Source organism: Drosophila takahashii, chromosome 2R (assembly GCF_030179915.1).
Source record: "Drosophila takahashii strain IR98-3 E-12201 chromosome 2R, DtakHiC1v2, whole genome shotgun sequence".
NCBI lineage: Eukaryota > Metazoa > Arthropoda > Insecta > Diptera > Drosophilidae > Drosophila > Drosophila takahashii.
Genome location: NC_091679.1, coordinates 43,303,340 through 43,320,880, shown reverse-complemented (window position 1 = coordinate 43,320,880; position 17,541 = coordinate 43,303,340). Strand labels below are relative to the sequence as shown.

The 17,541-nt window shown below is 41.1% G+C and overlaps 2 protein-coding genes across 3 annotated transcripts in view; both read right to left on the bottom strand.

Annotated features, from left to right (window-relative positions):
* Nucleotides 1-801: 801 nt before the first annotated feature.
* The window catches only part of ktub (Tub domain-containing protein ktub), a 29,854-nt gene continuing 13,114 nt past the window's right edge, over nt 802-17,541 (bottom strand). The window contains exons 2-6 of one of the 2 annotated variants that reach the window (XM_017146603.3): nt 3,617-3,935; nt 2,607-3,083; nt 2,348-2,538; nt 1,592-1,729; nt 802-1,530 (exon numbers count right to left, since the gene is read on the bottom strand). In XM_017146603.3, coding sequence (XP_017002092.2) covers nt 1,261-1,530; nt 1,592-1,729; nt 2,348-2,538; nt 2,607-3,083; nt 3,617-3,935 — 1,395 coding nt within the window. In that variant the 3' untranslated portion in view covers nt 802-1,260. The remainder of the gene's footprint in view (nt 1,531-1,591; nt 1,730-2,347; nt 2,539-2,606; nt 3,084-3,616; nt 3,936-17,541) is intronic. The other variant, XM_017146604.3, reaches the window with a different exon arrangement.
* On the bottom strand, nt 4,967-7,380 carry LOC108060762 (glycerophosphocholine phosphodiesterase GPCPD1). Its single transcript, XM_017146602.3, has one exon. It carries the CDS (start codon nt 7,070-7,072, stop codon nt 5,033-5,035), a length of 2,040 nt encoding a protein of 679 aa, XP_017002091.2. The 5' UTR covers nt 7,073-7,380; the 3' UTR covers nt 4,967-5,032.

Here is a 17,541-nt window from a genome sequence, read left to right as displayed (position 1 = left end):
ACGTTCTACCGCTGCACCACAGACCCATCGCGCAAGACAACGAAGAAACTCTGCAGACATCTTATTTTCCTGAGGTCTACGTTATAATTTGACTAAAGGCAACTAAACCGAATATTTTTTTCCTGACGACTGTGACAATTAGTCCCGTTTTCTTGCCAGCAAACACAAAGTATGCTTTTAACTCAGAACTCCCATACGTTTTTAAGGTTTAAAGACTACTTTAATTTAAAATTCGGACGAAAAAATGTCCTTAGTATTATAACGTTTACAAAAAAAAAAAAAAAAACATAAAAATCAAGTTGAATCACACAGGGTTCGAACCCACAACCCCACGACCTTAGTCCTCATATAGCAAAGTTGAAAGCGCAAGTGATTAGACCGCTGGGCTACCGAATTTCACACTTTTGGAGTGATTTTTAAGGCGAATCGCCCTTGTATTTAGACAAATTTTAGAAAAAAAATTAGGGCAATTCGCCGTTGGATTTAGAAAAGGTCAAAACGAAGCAAATCGAAAAAAAATCGCCCTAAATATTAGAAAAATAGAAAAATTAACCCTAAAAATATTTTTTTATGGTCACCTGCCTTGAATTTATGGCAAATTTGTCGTGAAAATAGAAAATTTTTCTCAGTTCAAGGGCGAAATTTTTTTTAGGGCGATTTTCTAAAATGTAGAAAATTATTTTTATGAGTGCAATTAAGTGGAAAAATAGAATACCGATAATTTAATTTCCGTACTTACAAGTGTTTCAAAAAATAATTTCATAAAAATTATCCTTTTTTTTTTAATTTTTCCTCCCACACAATACAAAATGTACTCTTTGATTAATAGCTGCTTATATTTATTTAGAGCCTAGCACAAGTTAGTAGTGATCCCTCTTAAAAACTAATAGTACTCGCCTTTTAAATAGTTTACATTCGTCCTCGATTTGTTGCTATATGCTGGTTATAAAATTGATATTTTCTTCAAATGACATTTACCTTGATTCGCTTACAAGTGAACTTATCGGTTAGGGGGCACATTAAGATTTACAAAGTTGTAGGACCTGTCCTAAATAATTTCTTATAAAATCGGTGAGCACATTCTGAATAGATGTCATACAATGATAGCCACTACACATAACTTATATCAACGATGTCCTGCCAATCTCCTCCAGTGACTAGATTTCTGATACTACTTGCAACAATGATCCGGTCAATCCCTCCAGACATATATAGCTGTACATAAGGCAGGGGATCCGGATCCCGGGGATCCGAGCCAGCTCACTCGCAGGCTATTTTGCCGTCGAAGCTGCTGAGGGCGATGGCGAAGGCCTGCATGGCGCACAGTGGATAGCGGTAGTCCATGGTGAAGACGTCCTCCGAGGTGCGGCCGAACTGCATCACTATGTACTCGGGATCGGAGTCGTGGACCAGCTGAAAGTTCTTCACCGACGCCTGGGTGACGCGTCCGTGAAAGTTGAGCACATACGACTGCGTCTCGTCGTTCCACACCGGCGTCTTGTTGTGCAGCTCCACAATATTATCCATGTTCTGTAAAGTAAGATTGTTAGTATTTGGTATGGCCTCAATCCGTAATCCTTAATCCCCTCACCTTCATCTTCCACAGGTCCAGAATGCCCTGCTGCTTGGGATCCGCTGAACTGATCTTGACACGCTGATCGTCCTCAGTCATGCCCGGCAGTATTACAGTCATGTTGCGAGGTCCCTTGAAGCCCAGAATGTTGGTGTCCTGTGAATACATTTTAACCAGTTAAATGGATTTGCATTGAGATAAAGATACATTTTAATGCATTTTTTGTTGGAAAATTAAACATTTTCCTATTGCAAACTAATAGAGATTTACAGAAATACTCATATAGGTTACTAGAAATATGTTTAAAAATATTGTTTTATAATTTCTAATCTAATCAACATGTATTTTAAACCTCATTCGTTTGAATAAGTACAGCTTTTGATATCAAGTTTGGAATTTACACATTAAGAATTCAATTGAAAAGCCTATAAATGAAAATCTGCATTATCATTTTTATTACATTTTCATTCTTCTTAATTTTTGTACAGAAATCTGTGTTTAGTGACCTTTTTGATTGATAAAAGTTTATGGATTTAGTTGAAATCAGGCTATTTGGGAAATTATTATTTAGATAATATTTTGGTTTTATTATTATTTTATTTATGTCATAAATCATTTATTCGAACCATAAGTCAATTGAATGAAGTATATGACTGTTAATGAAGTATAATCCAATTTAACCTTGAGCCATATTTTAAGTGTGGCTGGGAAAATAAAAGTTTAAGTAACGATAAACTTTAAACTCGTGGATTTTTGAGCTCCTACAACACTTACGTATATGATTACGGCCAGGTCGAGTCGAGGACTCTCCGTGCTCTCCTTGTTGCCATTGTCAAAGACGGTGAAGGACGTGCCAAAGACATTGGAGCGGAGTTTGCCGCAGAAGCCATCGGCATTCCGCGATAAGTCCGTGGGATCGCAGCTGACTATGTAGTTCGAGGTCTTGCTCTTCTTGCGTTTGCGACCTGTGAAAGTAAACGGATTAGTTAAGGTTGACAGTTCTTCAAAGGAGAAAGAGTATTTGAAAACCCACCTCCCAGTAGGAATATCTTCTTGCCGTAGTCCCGTTCCAAGTGCAAGTAGTAAATGGGGAAGAGACCCCGGTCCATGCCCTTGCGATCCCGGGTGATGCGGCACTTGTAGAGGACTCCCTGCGGCGCTGGCTGCATCACGAACTGATCGATGTTCCCGATGACATCCCCCTCTGACTCCCCACCACCTCCTCCTCCGCCGTTCCCCGTTCCGTTGCTTCCGTCCAGGGTGGCGTCCTTGTAAGGCGACGAGGCCATTCCCGCTGGACGCACTGGCGCAGCTCCAGCCACGTTGCGATTGGTGTAGTCATCCTCGTCCAGGTTGTCGCTGAAGGAATGCTGGCGGGCATGCGGCTTCTGCATTTGCGATTGCGTCGAGTTAGCGCTGTGCGATCCTGGCTGCTGCTGCTCGATCACCGTCACCGGACTGCTCTCCTCGTCCTCCAGTTCGTGTGATGAGATCTCCTCTATAAGATCAGCTATAAAGAAACGCACAAAAATACAATGATTAATGAATAAATGATAAATGATTAACTAATTGATTTTAATGAAAAGATATGTTTATTTCAACGTGTTATTATTGTGCATTATTGTTGATTATAATAAACATCCTGAAATTTGAACTAGTTGACAGGATTTATTGTATTTTAATTATTACCTTTCACACACTCAACCATAATTCGTCTTGGACTTTAGAAATTGTGATATTTTTGTATATTTTAAAAATTATTTGTTTTTTTCTTTATTTCTTCTTTTACTTGGTACACGTGTTTTAACAGAATTACCACGAAAAATCGCAGACAAAATGTTTTTCCTTATTCTTAGTCCAAATATTAATATTTTTCGCACACTCCCAGTGTGATTCGTCACTACGTGCACTGTCGTTCCTTTAATTTAAATATTTTTTAATCAATGCTATTCTAGTGGTATACTAAAACTATGTAAGTAAGTTTTAATATTTTAATATAGGGACTAAAAAAAATGTATATACTATGTAATCATGTCATAATACCTTTGGTGCGAGTGTACGGCCACTTACCCTCCTGGTTGATGGTGCTCAGGCTGCGCATGTTGTTCGAGTGGTTGCGACTGCTGTTCATGGCAACCGGAGGAGGAGGAGCGACGCCGCCGCCGCCGGGACTGCCGTTGGTCAGGAGGATCTGATCGGGATTCTGGGGGGAGCTGATGAACTGCATGGGTCCATCGTAGGCGTGAAGTTCGCGGCTGTTGCTCCGCATCCCGGACATCGGTCGGTTGATCTGCAGATCACTCGCTTGGACCATTCCCGGCGAGGCCCTCTTCTGCCGGATGTAGGCCTCCATCAGCTGGCGCTGCAAGCAGAAAACCCAAAACAATATTGTTTACTAAAGTCACTCAAAGATTACGAACCAAGGTAATAATATAATAAATCAAATAATAGCTGTTTCAAGTGCTGATAAACAGGCATAGCCGCAATTATTTTAGATTTTCTAAGCGGCAATTTGCTGGCGAATTTCTGAAAATCCAATTAGGCGTCCCAGTTTCAAGTTGCAACAAATTGCCAAACAGAATTTACACCCACTACCCACTGAGCGGATAAATAACCGCAATAAATGCCGAAATATTTGCATATGCATATGGATACCCCTAATCGCCTCCGGAAAAACAGCAAATCGCTCTGCAGGTAATTGGCATCCCAGCATTTTGGGTGGCACGGAGGTAAAAAAGAGAGAAGCGAGCTTACCCATCATCCCCATCCACTACCCTTCATCCACCCCACTGAATGGAAATGGGAATGCGAATGCAAATGGAAGTGGCTGCGAACCACCGACGAATGACATGTGGGACAGCGGTTGATGTTTGAGGCTGATGCTCATGCTGATGGCAATGATTTCATTAAAGATTTAAATTTCAAGTTCACGTTCATGTTTAGCAGCGCAAAAACAATAAAGCGGTATCTGTCAAAAGTTGCGCTCAAATTGCGCATATAAATCAGGGGAAATATCCCGAGTTTAATGGCTTTCCTTTTTCTTTTTCTTCGGAGGAAAGGAGAAAGATGTAAGTCCTTGGTTTAATACCAAGAAATTAGTTTTTTCTTTAGGGATTTTCTTTAAATTGTCAGGAAAAGTGGAAAAGGCCACCAATATATTGATATAAAATATATATGACTCGGAAAAACAAAATATTCTTACATTTAACTCGATTTCAAGAAGAAAAATTCTCAAATTGAGCACAATTGTTCTTGGTTTTTTTCGTTCTTACTTTTTATGGGTGTATATGTTATATTTTGAGGTTTAAGAAAGAGATAATTTAAAGATAATTATCTCGAATATACTTAGTTTCCAAAATGAGCTTCCTCCATGAAGAAATAGTCCCTGTTAAGTCCTTTCTAGTTCGTTTATTGCTTGGATTATATAACATTTGAGGGGGTCGCTACAGAAATCGGGGACTACAGGAAGTTAACGTTACTCAGGATGCTCTCGATGGTGGCATTGACCTCGCGCTCCTTGGGCGCCGGATCGCACTGGAGCTGGAAGTAGCCGGGAAGGTCCTGTTCCGCCTCGAAGGCGCTCGTCCGGTTGGCATCCCTTAGCCACAAGTCCAGTCGATCGTAGATCACGCCAGTGGGTCCCTGCTGCAGGAACCAGTCGATGGACTCGCGATCCTTGAGGTCCGAGCCCCAGAGCAAAACAATAGGCACTTGATCCAAGGCCTTGCGAACCAATCCAGGATCCGCCTTCACAAACACGGCATTGGGCGAGACGCCTCCCAAATCCAGGGCCTGGGCAAAGTTGATGCTCTGCTCCACGCTGCTCGTTCGCGGATCGGTGAAGGAGTTCTCCTTGCTGCTGGAGAGGAAGAGCACCGGGTACATGTGCTGCTTGAAGCGCAGCAGGGAGCACAGATCCGCATCGAAGCTTTTGATCACGTTCAGACGTCCGCAGCCATGTCGTCGCACCACCGCCAGGATGCGATCCGCGAAGAGGTTCTTGTCCAGCGTCTGCTCACTCTCGAAGGATCCATCCGCCTTCTGCTGCGGCCACTTGATCTCGATGTCGAAGCCCGTGCTCTGATTCACCCGCTCGAAAAAGTCCTGCAGCGTGGGAAAGAGTCGCTGCTCCGGCGGCTCCACATTGTTGTGCGCCGGATACTCCACGATCTTATTGCCCACAATCTGGTAGGTCTTTAGGTCCTTCAGTTGCTCATAGGATATATCCTTAAGCAGCACTTCGGTGAGGTCATCCCTACTCGTGGGGGTCTTGGAATCGATGCACACGCGAATGGAGAAGTCGTGATGGATGATGGGCACCAGGTCGCTGGTCAGCTGGACATCGAACTCCACGAGATCGGCCCCTAACTCGGCAGAGGCCAGCATGGAGGCCACCGTGTTCTCGATCAGAGGAGCCGCATTCGTAGTTACTGTGAGGGATTTGCCCAATCCACGATGGCCAATCTCCAGGGCTGTCCAATTGGATCGCCAGTAGTTGGCAAAGCTGGTGCGCAAATCAAAGGAATCCTTCTCCATGGGTCGGATGAGCAGGTATTCCAACTGGAGGCTACCCACCACGCGTTGCCACAGAGGGGATATCAGATCCAGGGAGATCTTTCCCTCGCTGGCGGCGATAGAGGCGGGCAGGAGATGGGCGTAGCCCAGCAGGCGAACCAGGTGCTCCTCCTCCTGCTCCGCATAGACTTCCAGGAGATAGCCCACTCTCTCTAGCTGTTCCAAACTCACATGGAACATGAGTATATCGCCCGAGGCATAGGGCACTCCATATTCAGGGGGAACGCGAAGTTTACTATCTCCATACGACATCTTTACATACTCCACACTGGCTCTAGCTGATCCCAGGATGGGTGACAGGCTCTTGGGATCCACTGGCTGCAGGCGCAGTCGCAGTTTTCCCTGTCCCTGCTCCTCCTCCAAACTTATAGCTTCACGGAACACCTTCAGTTGTAGGATATTCCCTGAATCCTGCAGCCATCCACGACTCAACTGTCGCTCTCCTCCTATCAGTCCAAACTCATCGCTGCGATTGCCATTGAACTTGGTGGTGTTGAAGCTCCTCGCCTGGACATGTGACTCCCAGCGGCGAATGTGAACTACTCCTCCAGATTGGCCAACTGTGGCCGCAAAGTAGCGATACTCCACGCTGCTGTTCTGGGGGATTTCCACGCTACCCGTCCACACATTGTGGCTGGAGGTGCGATTCAGGAGCAGCGCCTGACCCGCCTGCCAGGAGCCCAGAACAGGCAGGTTGCCCACCAAGGCGGGTCGTTCGAAGGAGGCCCAGTGGTCCACATCCACCAGGGTCAAAGTAAAGTTGAAGATCAGCGGAGCATTCCGCTTGAGGGGCACATAGCGCCTGGCCGCGTAGTACTTCTCGTAGTAGGAGGTGTCGCAGTGCGTCTCCACGGGCAGCAGGCACAGGGCACTCAGCCAGGCGACGGCGAAGGTCACGAAGGTCTTGGACCAGGACACCGACATTGCGTCTGCTTTCGAGGGCGATCGCGATGGAACTGCAACTGGAACTCGGTAACTCTGGGTTTCTAATCACTCGCGTTGAGATTTATGGCAGTGACCACATCTTCGAGTGCTCCGAATGGCGATAAGATTCCCAAGTTTAATCTATCAAAGTCGCGACGCGAATCGTTCTCGTCTGGCCGGCGGTCAAACCCGTTCTGTTCATGCACGTGTGCCCTAAACCCGTGCACTTACAGCTCAGATACAGATACAGATACAGATACCGTTTTAGATACAGATACGGATTCAGATACGAAAGCTTTGGGGGGTGGCGACTACGTCATCGTCATCAGCGGTGCCAGTTTAAATGAATTTGATTTCGAGTGTTGCGCAAAAGCTTCACCTTCAATGGGAATGGGAATTGGGAATTGGAATAGGGGTGGCATAGAATAGCCAGCTACTACATACGGGGAGACCAGAAATCAGAATTTAGAGCTCCCCCTTATGTGGTGGCTGACCCCCAGTCGAGCAATTTACATGGTGAAAGTTGGCCAGCGTCCGTGTAATTTATCCGCTTCGCTTAATTACACCATAAAAAAAAAGAAAAATTAAAAAAAAGTAATTAGAAAACCAAAACAAAATTTAAGGAACTTTTCTTACTTATTTTAAAAAAGCTTTCAAATTTCCAATTTAATTTTCTACTCATTGTGTGAAAAATATACTAGATGTGGTATAAAAGAGTGATTAAATCTTACATTAATTTTATTATTTATTTCATTAATTATTAATTATTTCATAATTTTTGATTTAAAACTTAATAGAAATTAGAATAGTTTAGTTTATTTTCAGTGTTAGAATTTCGTAACGTTTTTGTTCTCCTTTCAGAGTGGTTCCGAAATAATAACAATATTATATGGTGGGAATGGAAGCCATGATTGCAGTTCCCTAAATTGCAGCCACATCTCAAAAGGTATCTACTCTCGGGGGCACGTTCTCTAGGTGTCCCCTTTTTATACCCGTTACTCGTAGAGTAAAAGGGTATATTAGATTCGTGCAAAAGTATGTAACAGGTAGAAGGAAGCGTTTCCGACCCTATAAACTATATATATTCTTGATCAGGATCACTAGCTGAGTCGATCTAGCCATGTCCGTCTGTCCGTCTGTCTGTCCGTCTGTCCGTCTGTCTGTCTGTATGAACGCTGAGATCTCGGAAACTACAAAAGCTAGAAGGTTGAGATTTTCCACGCATATTTTTGGGCTTCCTACGCAGCGCAAGTTTATTTCAGCCGAGTGCCACGCCCCTTCTAACGCCCACAATCGCCCACTAACGATTTTAAAATGTGTCTAGCGCCCACACCTTTAAAGATTTCCGAGAAGTATAAATGCAATTTTGTTGTGCATATTTATACCTATCGAAATGTAGAAGATATTTTTCAAATCGGACCATTCATTAAAAAGTTATTCGCAATCAAAATTTCTATATCTATCTCCCTCGCACTCCCTTTAGTTGAGTTTCGATTATTAGTCGGGACACCAACCCGAGTACAGCGTTTGCACTCCCGTTAGCTGAGTGACGGGTATTAGATAGTCGGGACACGAACCCGACTATAGCGTTCTCTCTTGTTTTCTCTTGTGGCGGTGGGGAAAATGCGATTATGTGAAAATTCGAAATCAGTTGGCTGCCAAGAAAAACTCAAGCACTGAACACACGTAGTACAGGAAGCCATGGGGGAAATGCAGAGCGGGTAAAAAACGAGTGACGTCGCCTTGGGAGATCCGGTGGGTTGGGAAACTCAAAGTGGAGCACACAAAACTCGTTCGTTTATGGCCCGACATAAATAACAACTATAAAGCAGCGAATGCATAAAGTTGAGCTTCTAGCTGATGAAGCAGTCAATGATGCAAGGCATTAGGTTTCATTTGGCCAGCTGGTTATCTAACTCCTTTAAATTTACGACCTCCTCATGTGTTTAAATATTTATGTACATTTAATAGTAGAGTATCAGGCATTTTATATTTGTTTTATATTAATAATAAATCGTTAAACCTTAACAATTTAAAGAAATGCGCTTGAGAAAGCCCACAAAATTGCCATAAAACTAATATTCTCGAAGCGCAATCCCTGTCTTACTACCTAATCATATGGTTTTATTATTTTTCAATTTCGCACACAAAGTCGTTTTTGGGCGGGAAGTCGAATTAACGAAAATATACGATTTGGGGTCGTAAACGAGGAAATGTGCAAATGTTTTTCAGCAACTTTTCGGGCATGCTTAGCGCATTTATTTTAATTTGGGGCCAGACAAATTTGCGTATACGTAATTTAGGGTTGCCATAAAGACCACACACACACAAAAGTACATTGCAGAAAGGTCAACATGTGTTGCCAACTGATATTCGGTGTGTGGCATACTTTTGGGGGTCGCGTAATAAAATGATTACTCATACGCCCCGTGCTCCTCGGCATAACAAGGAAATTGAGAGCGTCAGCAAGCCAAAAACACAGCCCAGAATCACAATGTACAAGTATTGCGGCTTTTTTGTTGCCGCCTCTTGTTTGTTTGCTGTTTGCAAATACGACAGCAGGCGGGACAAGCAAATCAACCCCATCATCATCGTCATCATCCAGCTCTTGAGTCGCCTGCCAAGCACTCGCCTGCCGACTGCTGATGTGTTTTCTGGCATAAAGGATTATATGCACGTATTACAGCGGCTTAAGCGAGCTTCCGCATGCCAAAAAGCCGAGAGGCAACAAATACACGCTCAGAAATTTAGAAATTCATTTATTACATGGGGTAAATAGGGACTGGGGATATTAAATTGAGGATCCTTTAAGGAAAAATAGTCCCAAAACTAAAAATGCTGGATAAAATAAATATGTATTAAAAGGAAACATTTGATAATATCCTTAAACCCCTATTAAATTTAAATTTTTATATTTTGTGTAAAGCATACTTTTGAGAGTCACATAACAAAAAATTATTACTCATACGCCCTGTGCGCCAAGCAAAGCACATTGAAACTGACAGAGTAAAAATGTAAAAAAAATTTAATTAAATATTTAAATACAAATTTTCTAGTGTACAAGGCAGACTCATTGAAGCGAGTGTAAATCGCTGTAATTTTTCAAAACTTTAATAGAATTTGGCAAGGGTTTTCCAACTGGAGGACTTGCCTGCCCAACTATATTCACGCACGCACGCCAAATCGAATTACCGATGGCCTGGAAAAATGCTCATCAATTTTGTTGGCTGGCCGACGACTAGGGAATAGATATCTCCACGATCCGGCCATTAACCCCTGGAGTTTGGGGCATGGTGTCAAAGCTGCGTGGCAACTATTACGAGGGGCATCCACATCCTTTGACCTCCGCCCATCCGGTTATTTGTTGTTGCCACAGCTGCCCTTGTTGGTTTTGGCCATATTGACATTCATTTACGTGCTCGCTTCATTAAGCCATAAGCCATGACCATGTCGGGCGTGTCATGTTCGCATTGTTCTGCTCACAATGGAGACACAATCCCGAAAACCGACGGATGTTTCGGTTAAATGTGTTCCCAAACTTTGATAAAGAGCTTGCGGACATTGGCTTAAGGATTTTTTGGCTACAGAACAAAATGCTTGACCATTTGGGGCTATAAAAGTTTTTAACAGCAGTTCATAATAATGCGATTTATGCTTAGAGTGAAACTGTGTCATTTTCCATTTCCCAGAGAAGCTTAAAAATTTAACGTGCGAAATTAAATAAATAACTAGTTTGACTAGTTGATCCACGGGTCAGCGAAGCGAAAAGTGAAACAAAGTTTAGACTGCAAATAAAATTGCATATTAAATTATGCGATGCGATGACTGAGTTCCGGCTGTGAAAGTTGGCAACTTTTTGATTGGTATTCGACATTCATTTTGCACAGTCATGTGTGTTTTACTTTCTGTGCGGTTTCGCAAATAGATTTACACATGGCTGAACATGCTGCTCAATACGGGGATGTAATAAAAATATAATAAGCTCGTTTCCCTCAGCTCTTTTTTCTCATATTAGCTTTGAACTCGTGTGTTTAAGGTCAGGTGAATTCAATTTCCGGCTTGACTAAGGAATAAATTACTGATCTCTGGAATCCTTGGGATTTAGAAAGAAAACAAAGAAAAATACAACCTTCCATTTACAGAAGGTCTTTTTACGGATATTTTTACATTTAGAGAAAATACTTGTACAAATTTTAAACATTTTTAATGAAAATCTACAATCTACAATTTATATTTGCTTGGAAAAAAAACGTATTGGTCATATTTAATTTTTCTAACAAACAATTTTCAGAAGAAATCATATTACTTCACATTTTACATAGGGTAATTTAGATCACAAAGTGTTTAAAATAAATGCTTAGAAGTTTCTTTAAGTTTGGATCGACCATCTAACCGATGATTGCATGTTGCCAACTGGCATTTGAGGCTTCCTTTGTGCGAGCTTGCATCTGTATATTGGAAAACCGCAGGCAAGCAACAAATGGGAGCAGGAAAATTGCTGCGGTTTTCCAAGTCCTCGTCCTTTGCAACCCCTTGGCACACATATTTCTGCTCCTCTTTGGCTCGATGTGGTTGGCAAGCACTTTGATTTCCGTCTTCGGGGCGTCTGACAAGTGCAAATTCCTTTGCTACAAAGTCCTTAAGTCTCGGCAAAGCCACTTAAGGACCCTAAGTCCTGTCACAAAATACATTCGAGACGCGTGAGATCCTCGGGCGCAAATTAGTTACGTTTTTAGTGTAATTCCCCCTTCGCAAGCCGCCTTTTGTTGGGAAATTCCAAACAATAACAAGAATATCAACAAAAGCCAACAACAAGCGACAAACGACATTGACTGCGGCTCAGTGTGAGTGTGAGCGTGAGAGCGTGCATGTGTGTGTGAGCGCCTGGGAGTATGCAGTGAAATGTGACGAGGGGCAAGTGACTGAACAAGTGAAAAGGAATAGAAAACAATCGCGATGCCAACGATGAGAACCTTGGGCTAAATACTACGCATGTACACTTGAAATACTATACATTTAGTTGATACATTTTATAAATTCCCTTGAATATTGTTTGGTTAAATTTCAAAAGAATATAATTTAAGAAAAATTATTTAAAAAGGTGTGTATCTCTTTTTTATATTCTCTTTATCCCTATTTAATATAATTTGTTGTTATTAAATAACAGTCAAAAGACGATCTTAATCAAGAAAGCACGAGGACCTCGACTATTAGATACCCTACTAAGATAACTAAGATACTAAGATAAAGGGAGTGCGAGGGAGAAGATGTTATGCAAGCAATAAATCACGTGCTTGCACTGATTGCCTTTTATTATTTGCTCATAACTTTTTGATGAATGGTTTGGCGTTTCAACGAATACAATATAGCCTTTTATACCCTGAACTTTTAAACCTTATTAGATATGTTTTGTTATTTTTTATGCTTTAAGTAAGTAAGTAAAAATGCAATTTCTGTTCATTTATTTAGTTATCAACTTAAGGCAAACAAAGCTTGAGCCACTGTGCCGTGAAGCCAAAGTAACATAGCCCGCGGCGCCTCCCATCCTTTGTTGCAAGCATATTTGTGGGTGTCGGAAGGTATGTGTCCGCATGGAGGAGAGGAGCAGGCTGACAGGCAGAAAGTCCATGACTTCACTCGTTAGCGCCAAGGCTTCATTCCACATGCCTCCTCGCCTCACAGCTCACAGCTCTCCTGTTCACGCTCCTGCACCTGCACATCGGGACATTGGGCAAACACAAAGTCACCCCGAGGAGCCCCTGGCCCCGCGGAAAGGTCAAATCAGTTTCCACCGTGGCATGTGTCCGCCTGCCTGCCAGCAGGACCGACATCCTACATCCCACATCCCACATCCGTGTGTCCCACGGAGCCCGGCTCCCGATGGCCAGGAGTCCCAGGATCTACATGTTCCGCATTCCCCGGCGAGTGCTCGGCGAGAATTGTTTGCGCGGGGCAAACACAAAGAGCTGGCAGGTGGCGACGAGTGAATTGGTTACCTGGCAATTGTTGCCACGGGAATATGACTACGAATGCGAATATCATATGAAGGTACGTCTGACATACACTAGGAATAACTATTTACTTTAAGTACTCTCTTCTAAAACTATAATAATATTACATTGTTATTCTTCATTAATATTATTTAATAAAATGGTAATTATATATTAAACATTCTAAGGAAAATTGTATTTAATTGTACTGTATTTAAAAAAAAGTTTCCATGAGGTCTACAAATAATTAAAATTCATAAAAAGAAAATATTTTATAATTTAATTTAATTAAAAACAGAAAAATATGAGAACAAAGACTTGGTATAAGCAATTTATAATTAAAAGTATATATTATTGTTTTCAGTGTTATTATAGATTCTCCTTAATACTCTATGCTTTCTGGCCGATGGCTGTTTGCAAAAAGATATATACGGATAAAACGGCAGTGGGAAGCCAAATGTGCTGGCAATCCAAATATTAAGGGACCTGGACTTTTCCTTTATTCATGTTCAGACAGCACACAAATGTGGAATAATGCGAATAATTATCATGAAGTGTCCTTAAATAATCTGCAGATTACGTGTTTATAAAATACCAGGTTAAAAGGAAAATTTCCTTGGAAATTGCCAACTTAATAAAAGCCACATTTTGCAATTATTGCACGCATTGTTAACTTCAGGCCAACTTTCCACCCTCCTCCCTTCGTTTTCCAATAATTTTAAGTTACGCCGGTGAACACGAAGGTAACGAGCAGCTATAAACGAATGAGTGCCATTTCCCTGGAGGGATAGTCCTGTGTAAAACATAAAAACAAAAATCATATTTCTATACCGCATGTGTTGCATATAAATATGCGAATAAAAATGCAAAATTGAAAAAGTTTTGGTTTACCCATTGCACACACAGTTGCAACTGGGTGAAAAAATATTTTTATTGCTAGCAAAAAGAACGAAGGGCAACTTTTCAGCGATTCAATAGTTTTTACTGCTTTTTTTTTCAACTCAGTCCACAAAGTTTGAAGCTTAAGTTGCGGAAAAGAAGCCGAAAAGAAAAAATTTAATTAATGAGAGTGTTTCGTAAGCCATTGTTCGAACAAAAATGTTGACCACGGGAAGCCGTTGCAAAGACCTTTAAAAAGTGCACGAAATTCTCCAAGGTATTCAGCCGAAATTGTTGCCAGCTCCTTTGTTTCATCGTTTAACCAGCTGCCACGCCCCTACTTGCCCCCTCCCGCCCCTTTTTAACGGCCTCCAACGCATTTTTTTCTTAAGTGAATGGCGAATGAGCATCTGCAGTCGTTTCCAGTTTAAAGTCCCCGAAAACTGCGGCCTTTTAAGGACTCTCTCTCGTAATGTGGGCACATTAAATGAAGCGCCCATATGCAGACGTGCCTTGCATCTCTCTTTATGTCCTGGCAAATAACACATATATACACACGAAGGACGAGCAGCTTCCATACACCCATACATCCTGTGGGGATTTCCCTGTTAAGTTTTTGGGGCTCTATTGGCATACTGGTTATTCGGTTTCCGTTTTTATTTCCCCCAGTTCAATATGGAAATCCTTTAACCACACATGGATCCCTACCCCCCTTTTTTGTTCCTGACATCCTCACATATTTATTTGCTACTTACGAGATATTACTTTTCCTCTTTTTCCTCTTTTTGGCTAGATAAATTTGCCTTCACAAAAATGACTGCAAAATCTGGGCTCAAGATATTCCGTCTGTTGCATACGGAAAACGTTTTTTTGGAGCTTAAGTTTTTTCTTTTTTCGGGGCTAACCGGCGGTGAGGTCCTGGCTGTGGGATTTGGAGGACTCTTTTGGAGCGCAGAGCTGAGTTCCTTAAGGTGACAAAACTGTGCGGAATATAAACAAAGTTGCTGCGAAAAGTATGTGACAAATGGCAGGGGACTTTGCGGTGGAGGAGCAGCAAAAGATAAATACGATGTGGGGAATAAATTCAGTTGGGAGTTGTTTCTATATAGATGTGGTATTAAAGAGGGAAAGAAAAATACAAAAAATCACAAAATGAAAGTTATGACATAAACAACTTAATGGTGAAAACTTGTTTTCTTTGTTTAAATGCGTATTCGAAAAAAAATATCTTTATAACAATGTAGAAACTAGTTTATAGTGTTGCTTATAAATTGAAATAGTTATTACTAATTTTTTATTATTTTATAAAAATTGTTAGCCTCGAATTGTGTGAAAGAAAAACCCTCTGTCGCAAAAAACTTCTCACATATTGTCGCAAGGCTAACCAAAAACCCGGTTGTCCAACGTTCTTAACTTAATCGGCTTTAGTTCCTCTTTTTTTTTTAATTTCTCAGAAGAAATTCCAATTTTTTTGGACAGCAGGATGCGAGGGATTGTGGAAAATGTGCCATGGCATTTCACAGGCAATTGGTAACTTTCAATATAAATGCTTCTGTGTGTGCCTTTGATTGCGGTGACCGGGAAATGGCAATCCAAATGCGAAAGCGAGGGAAACTTTCGACGTTCGGAGGGATCGGGATCGGACACAAGGGAAGCGCCATCCTCCTCCGGCACATTTGCCATACACATTGAACACATTTAATGCCAATGAATACGGCCTGTCGTCGGGAGGCAAACCATTCGATTGAATATTCATGGGGAGGCAAAGGATGGGCGGGATCTGAATACAATCGTTTAACCACATTGCCCCAGGGAGGGATTTGCTAATTCACTTGCAATTATGATAAAGCATGGCGGCCCTTGACAGAAACTGGGCAGCCATTTAACTGGCTTTGCCAAATTGTTATTTAATTAGGGTGACAGCCGAGTCGAATCCCAGCTGGGTTGTATTTACTTGTAAGCATTCCCTCACTTGTTACTCAGTCGCAGGAGAAACGGCTGCATTTCCGCTTTGGAAACTTGAGCGCAAAATTGTAGCCTACTTAGCAGGGCGCTCGCTGCCTTGAGTACGAAAAGTTTCCCTTTCATCTGCATCTGCACAGCTATAGTCCTGATTACGCATCCTTGAAAGTCGCAGTGGCATTCATCAAGTGACGACAGTTTTTGAGCAGACAGTAATTATTTTAATTGCATCACGAGTGTGTGGGAACTCGCACAACCCGCTTGTGTTAATTAGATGGATTACAGAATATTAGGGTGCCATTTGAATTGAATAATTTAAATGACACTTCAATAATCTCTGACATTTACTGCTAGGACTTTGAAAACATCTACAGCAGGGTTCGTAAACATCACTCATTTTAAATATCACTCAAAAACAAGCCGACTGTGATGAAAATAAATATATATCAATCACGATACAAACAAATTGTCATCTTTGCTCATTCAAATACATATCGCTCACTGATCGAAAAATATTCATCATGAGTGAGGAAAATAAAATGATGAGAAAGTGAGGGAAAAAAATATCCCTCACAAGCAGGGTTCGGAAAATAACATACAAAGTACTATACAAATGTAAATACTTGAAAATGATTGATACGCACAGTATACTATTCCTTGTGTATTATACATGTATGAAATAAAATGTGAAGTATTTTATTTAAATAAAATACATACATGTATTTTATTTTGACATGTACATTAAGTCGTGTACTTTATTTCTGACGTGTACGAAGTAATTTCGATTTCGTACATCACTGTTATGTTAACACTTAACATTCTTATTAAAAACTTGTAAAACCGAGAATTTAGAAGATGATGGTCATTTATATATTTGCTCGACGAGCAATTCTCGTATTACACCATCACTAGAGGTTTTATTATACAAGATAAAAACCGCGAATTCTTGAGGAGATAATGGTTACTTGCATATTTACTCGAACAGCGCTATCACTTAGAAGATTTAACATGCAAGGTAAAAAACCGCGAATTCTTGAGGAGATGATGGTCACTTGTATATTTACTCCTAACGCTATTACCTAGAAGTTTTATCATACAAGATAAAAAACCGCGAATTCTTCAGAAGGTGATGGTCATTTATATATTTACTTGAATAACAGTATTCTCAATGGCGCTTTATCATAGAAGATAAAAAACCGCCAATTCTTCAGAAGGTGATGGCCATTGTATATATTCACTCGTATAACTGCATCACCAATTGCGCTTTATCATATAAGATGAAAAACCGCGATTTCTTTAGGAGATATGGTCATTTATATAACAGCATCACGGGAAATAGCTAATGACATATTCTCTGTTAAGTATAAACAAAACAGTGATGTACGAAATCAAAATTATTTCGTACACGTCAGAAATAAAGTACACGACTTAATGTACATGTCAAAATACAATACATGTATGTATTTTATTTAAATAAAATACTTCACATTTTATTTCATACATGTATAATACACAAGGAATAGTATACTGTGCGTTAGAAATTTCAATGTACTATACATATGTATTGTTTTCCGAACCCTGCTCACAAGTGATGAAATGATCATTGACAATATAGTCAAAGACAAATAGCACCGACAA

Excerpts from the sequence above, each read along its gene's own strand:
- LOC108060762 (XM_017146602.3), bottom strand. The coding sequence starts at position 7,072 with ATGTCGGTGTCCTGGTCCAAGACCTTCGTGACCTTCGCCGTCGCCTGG.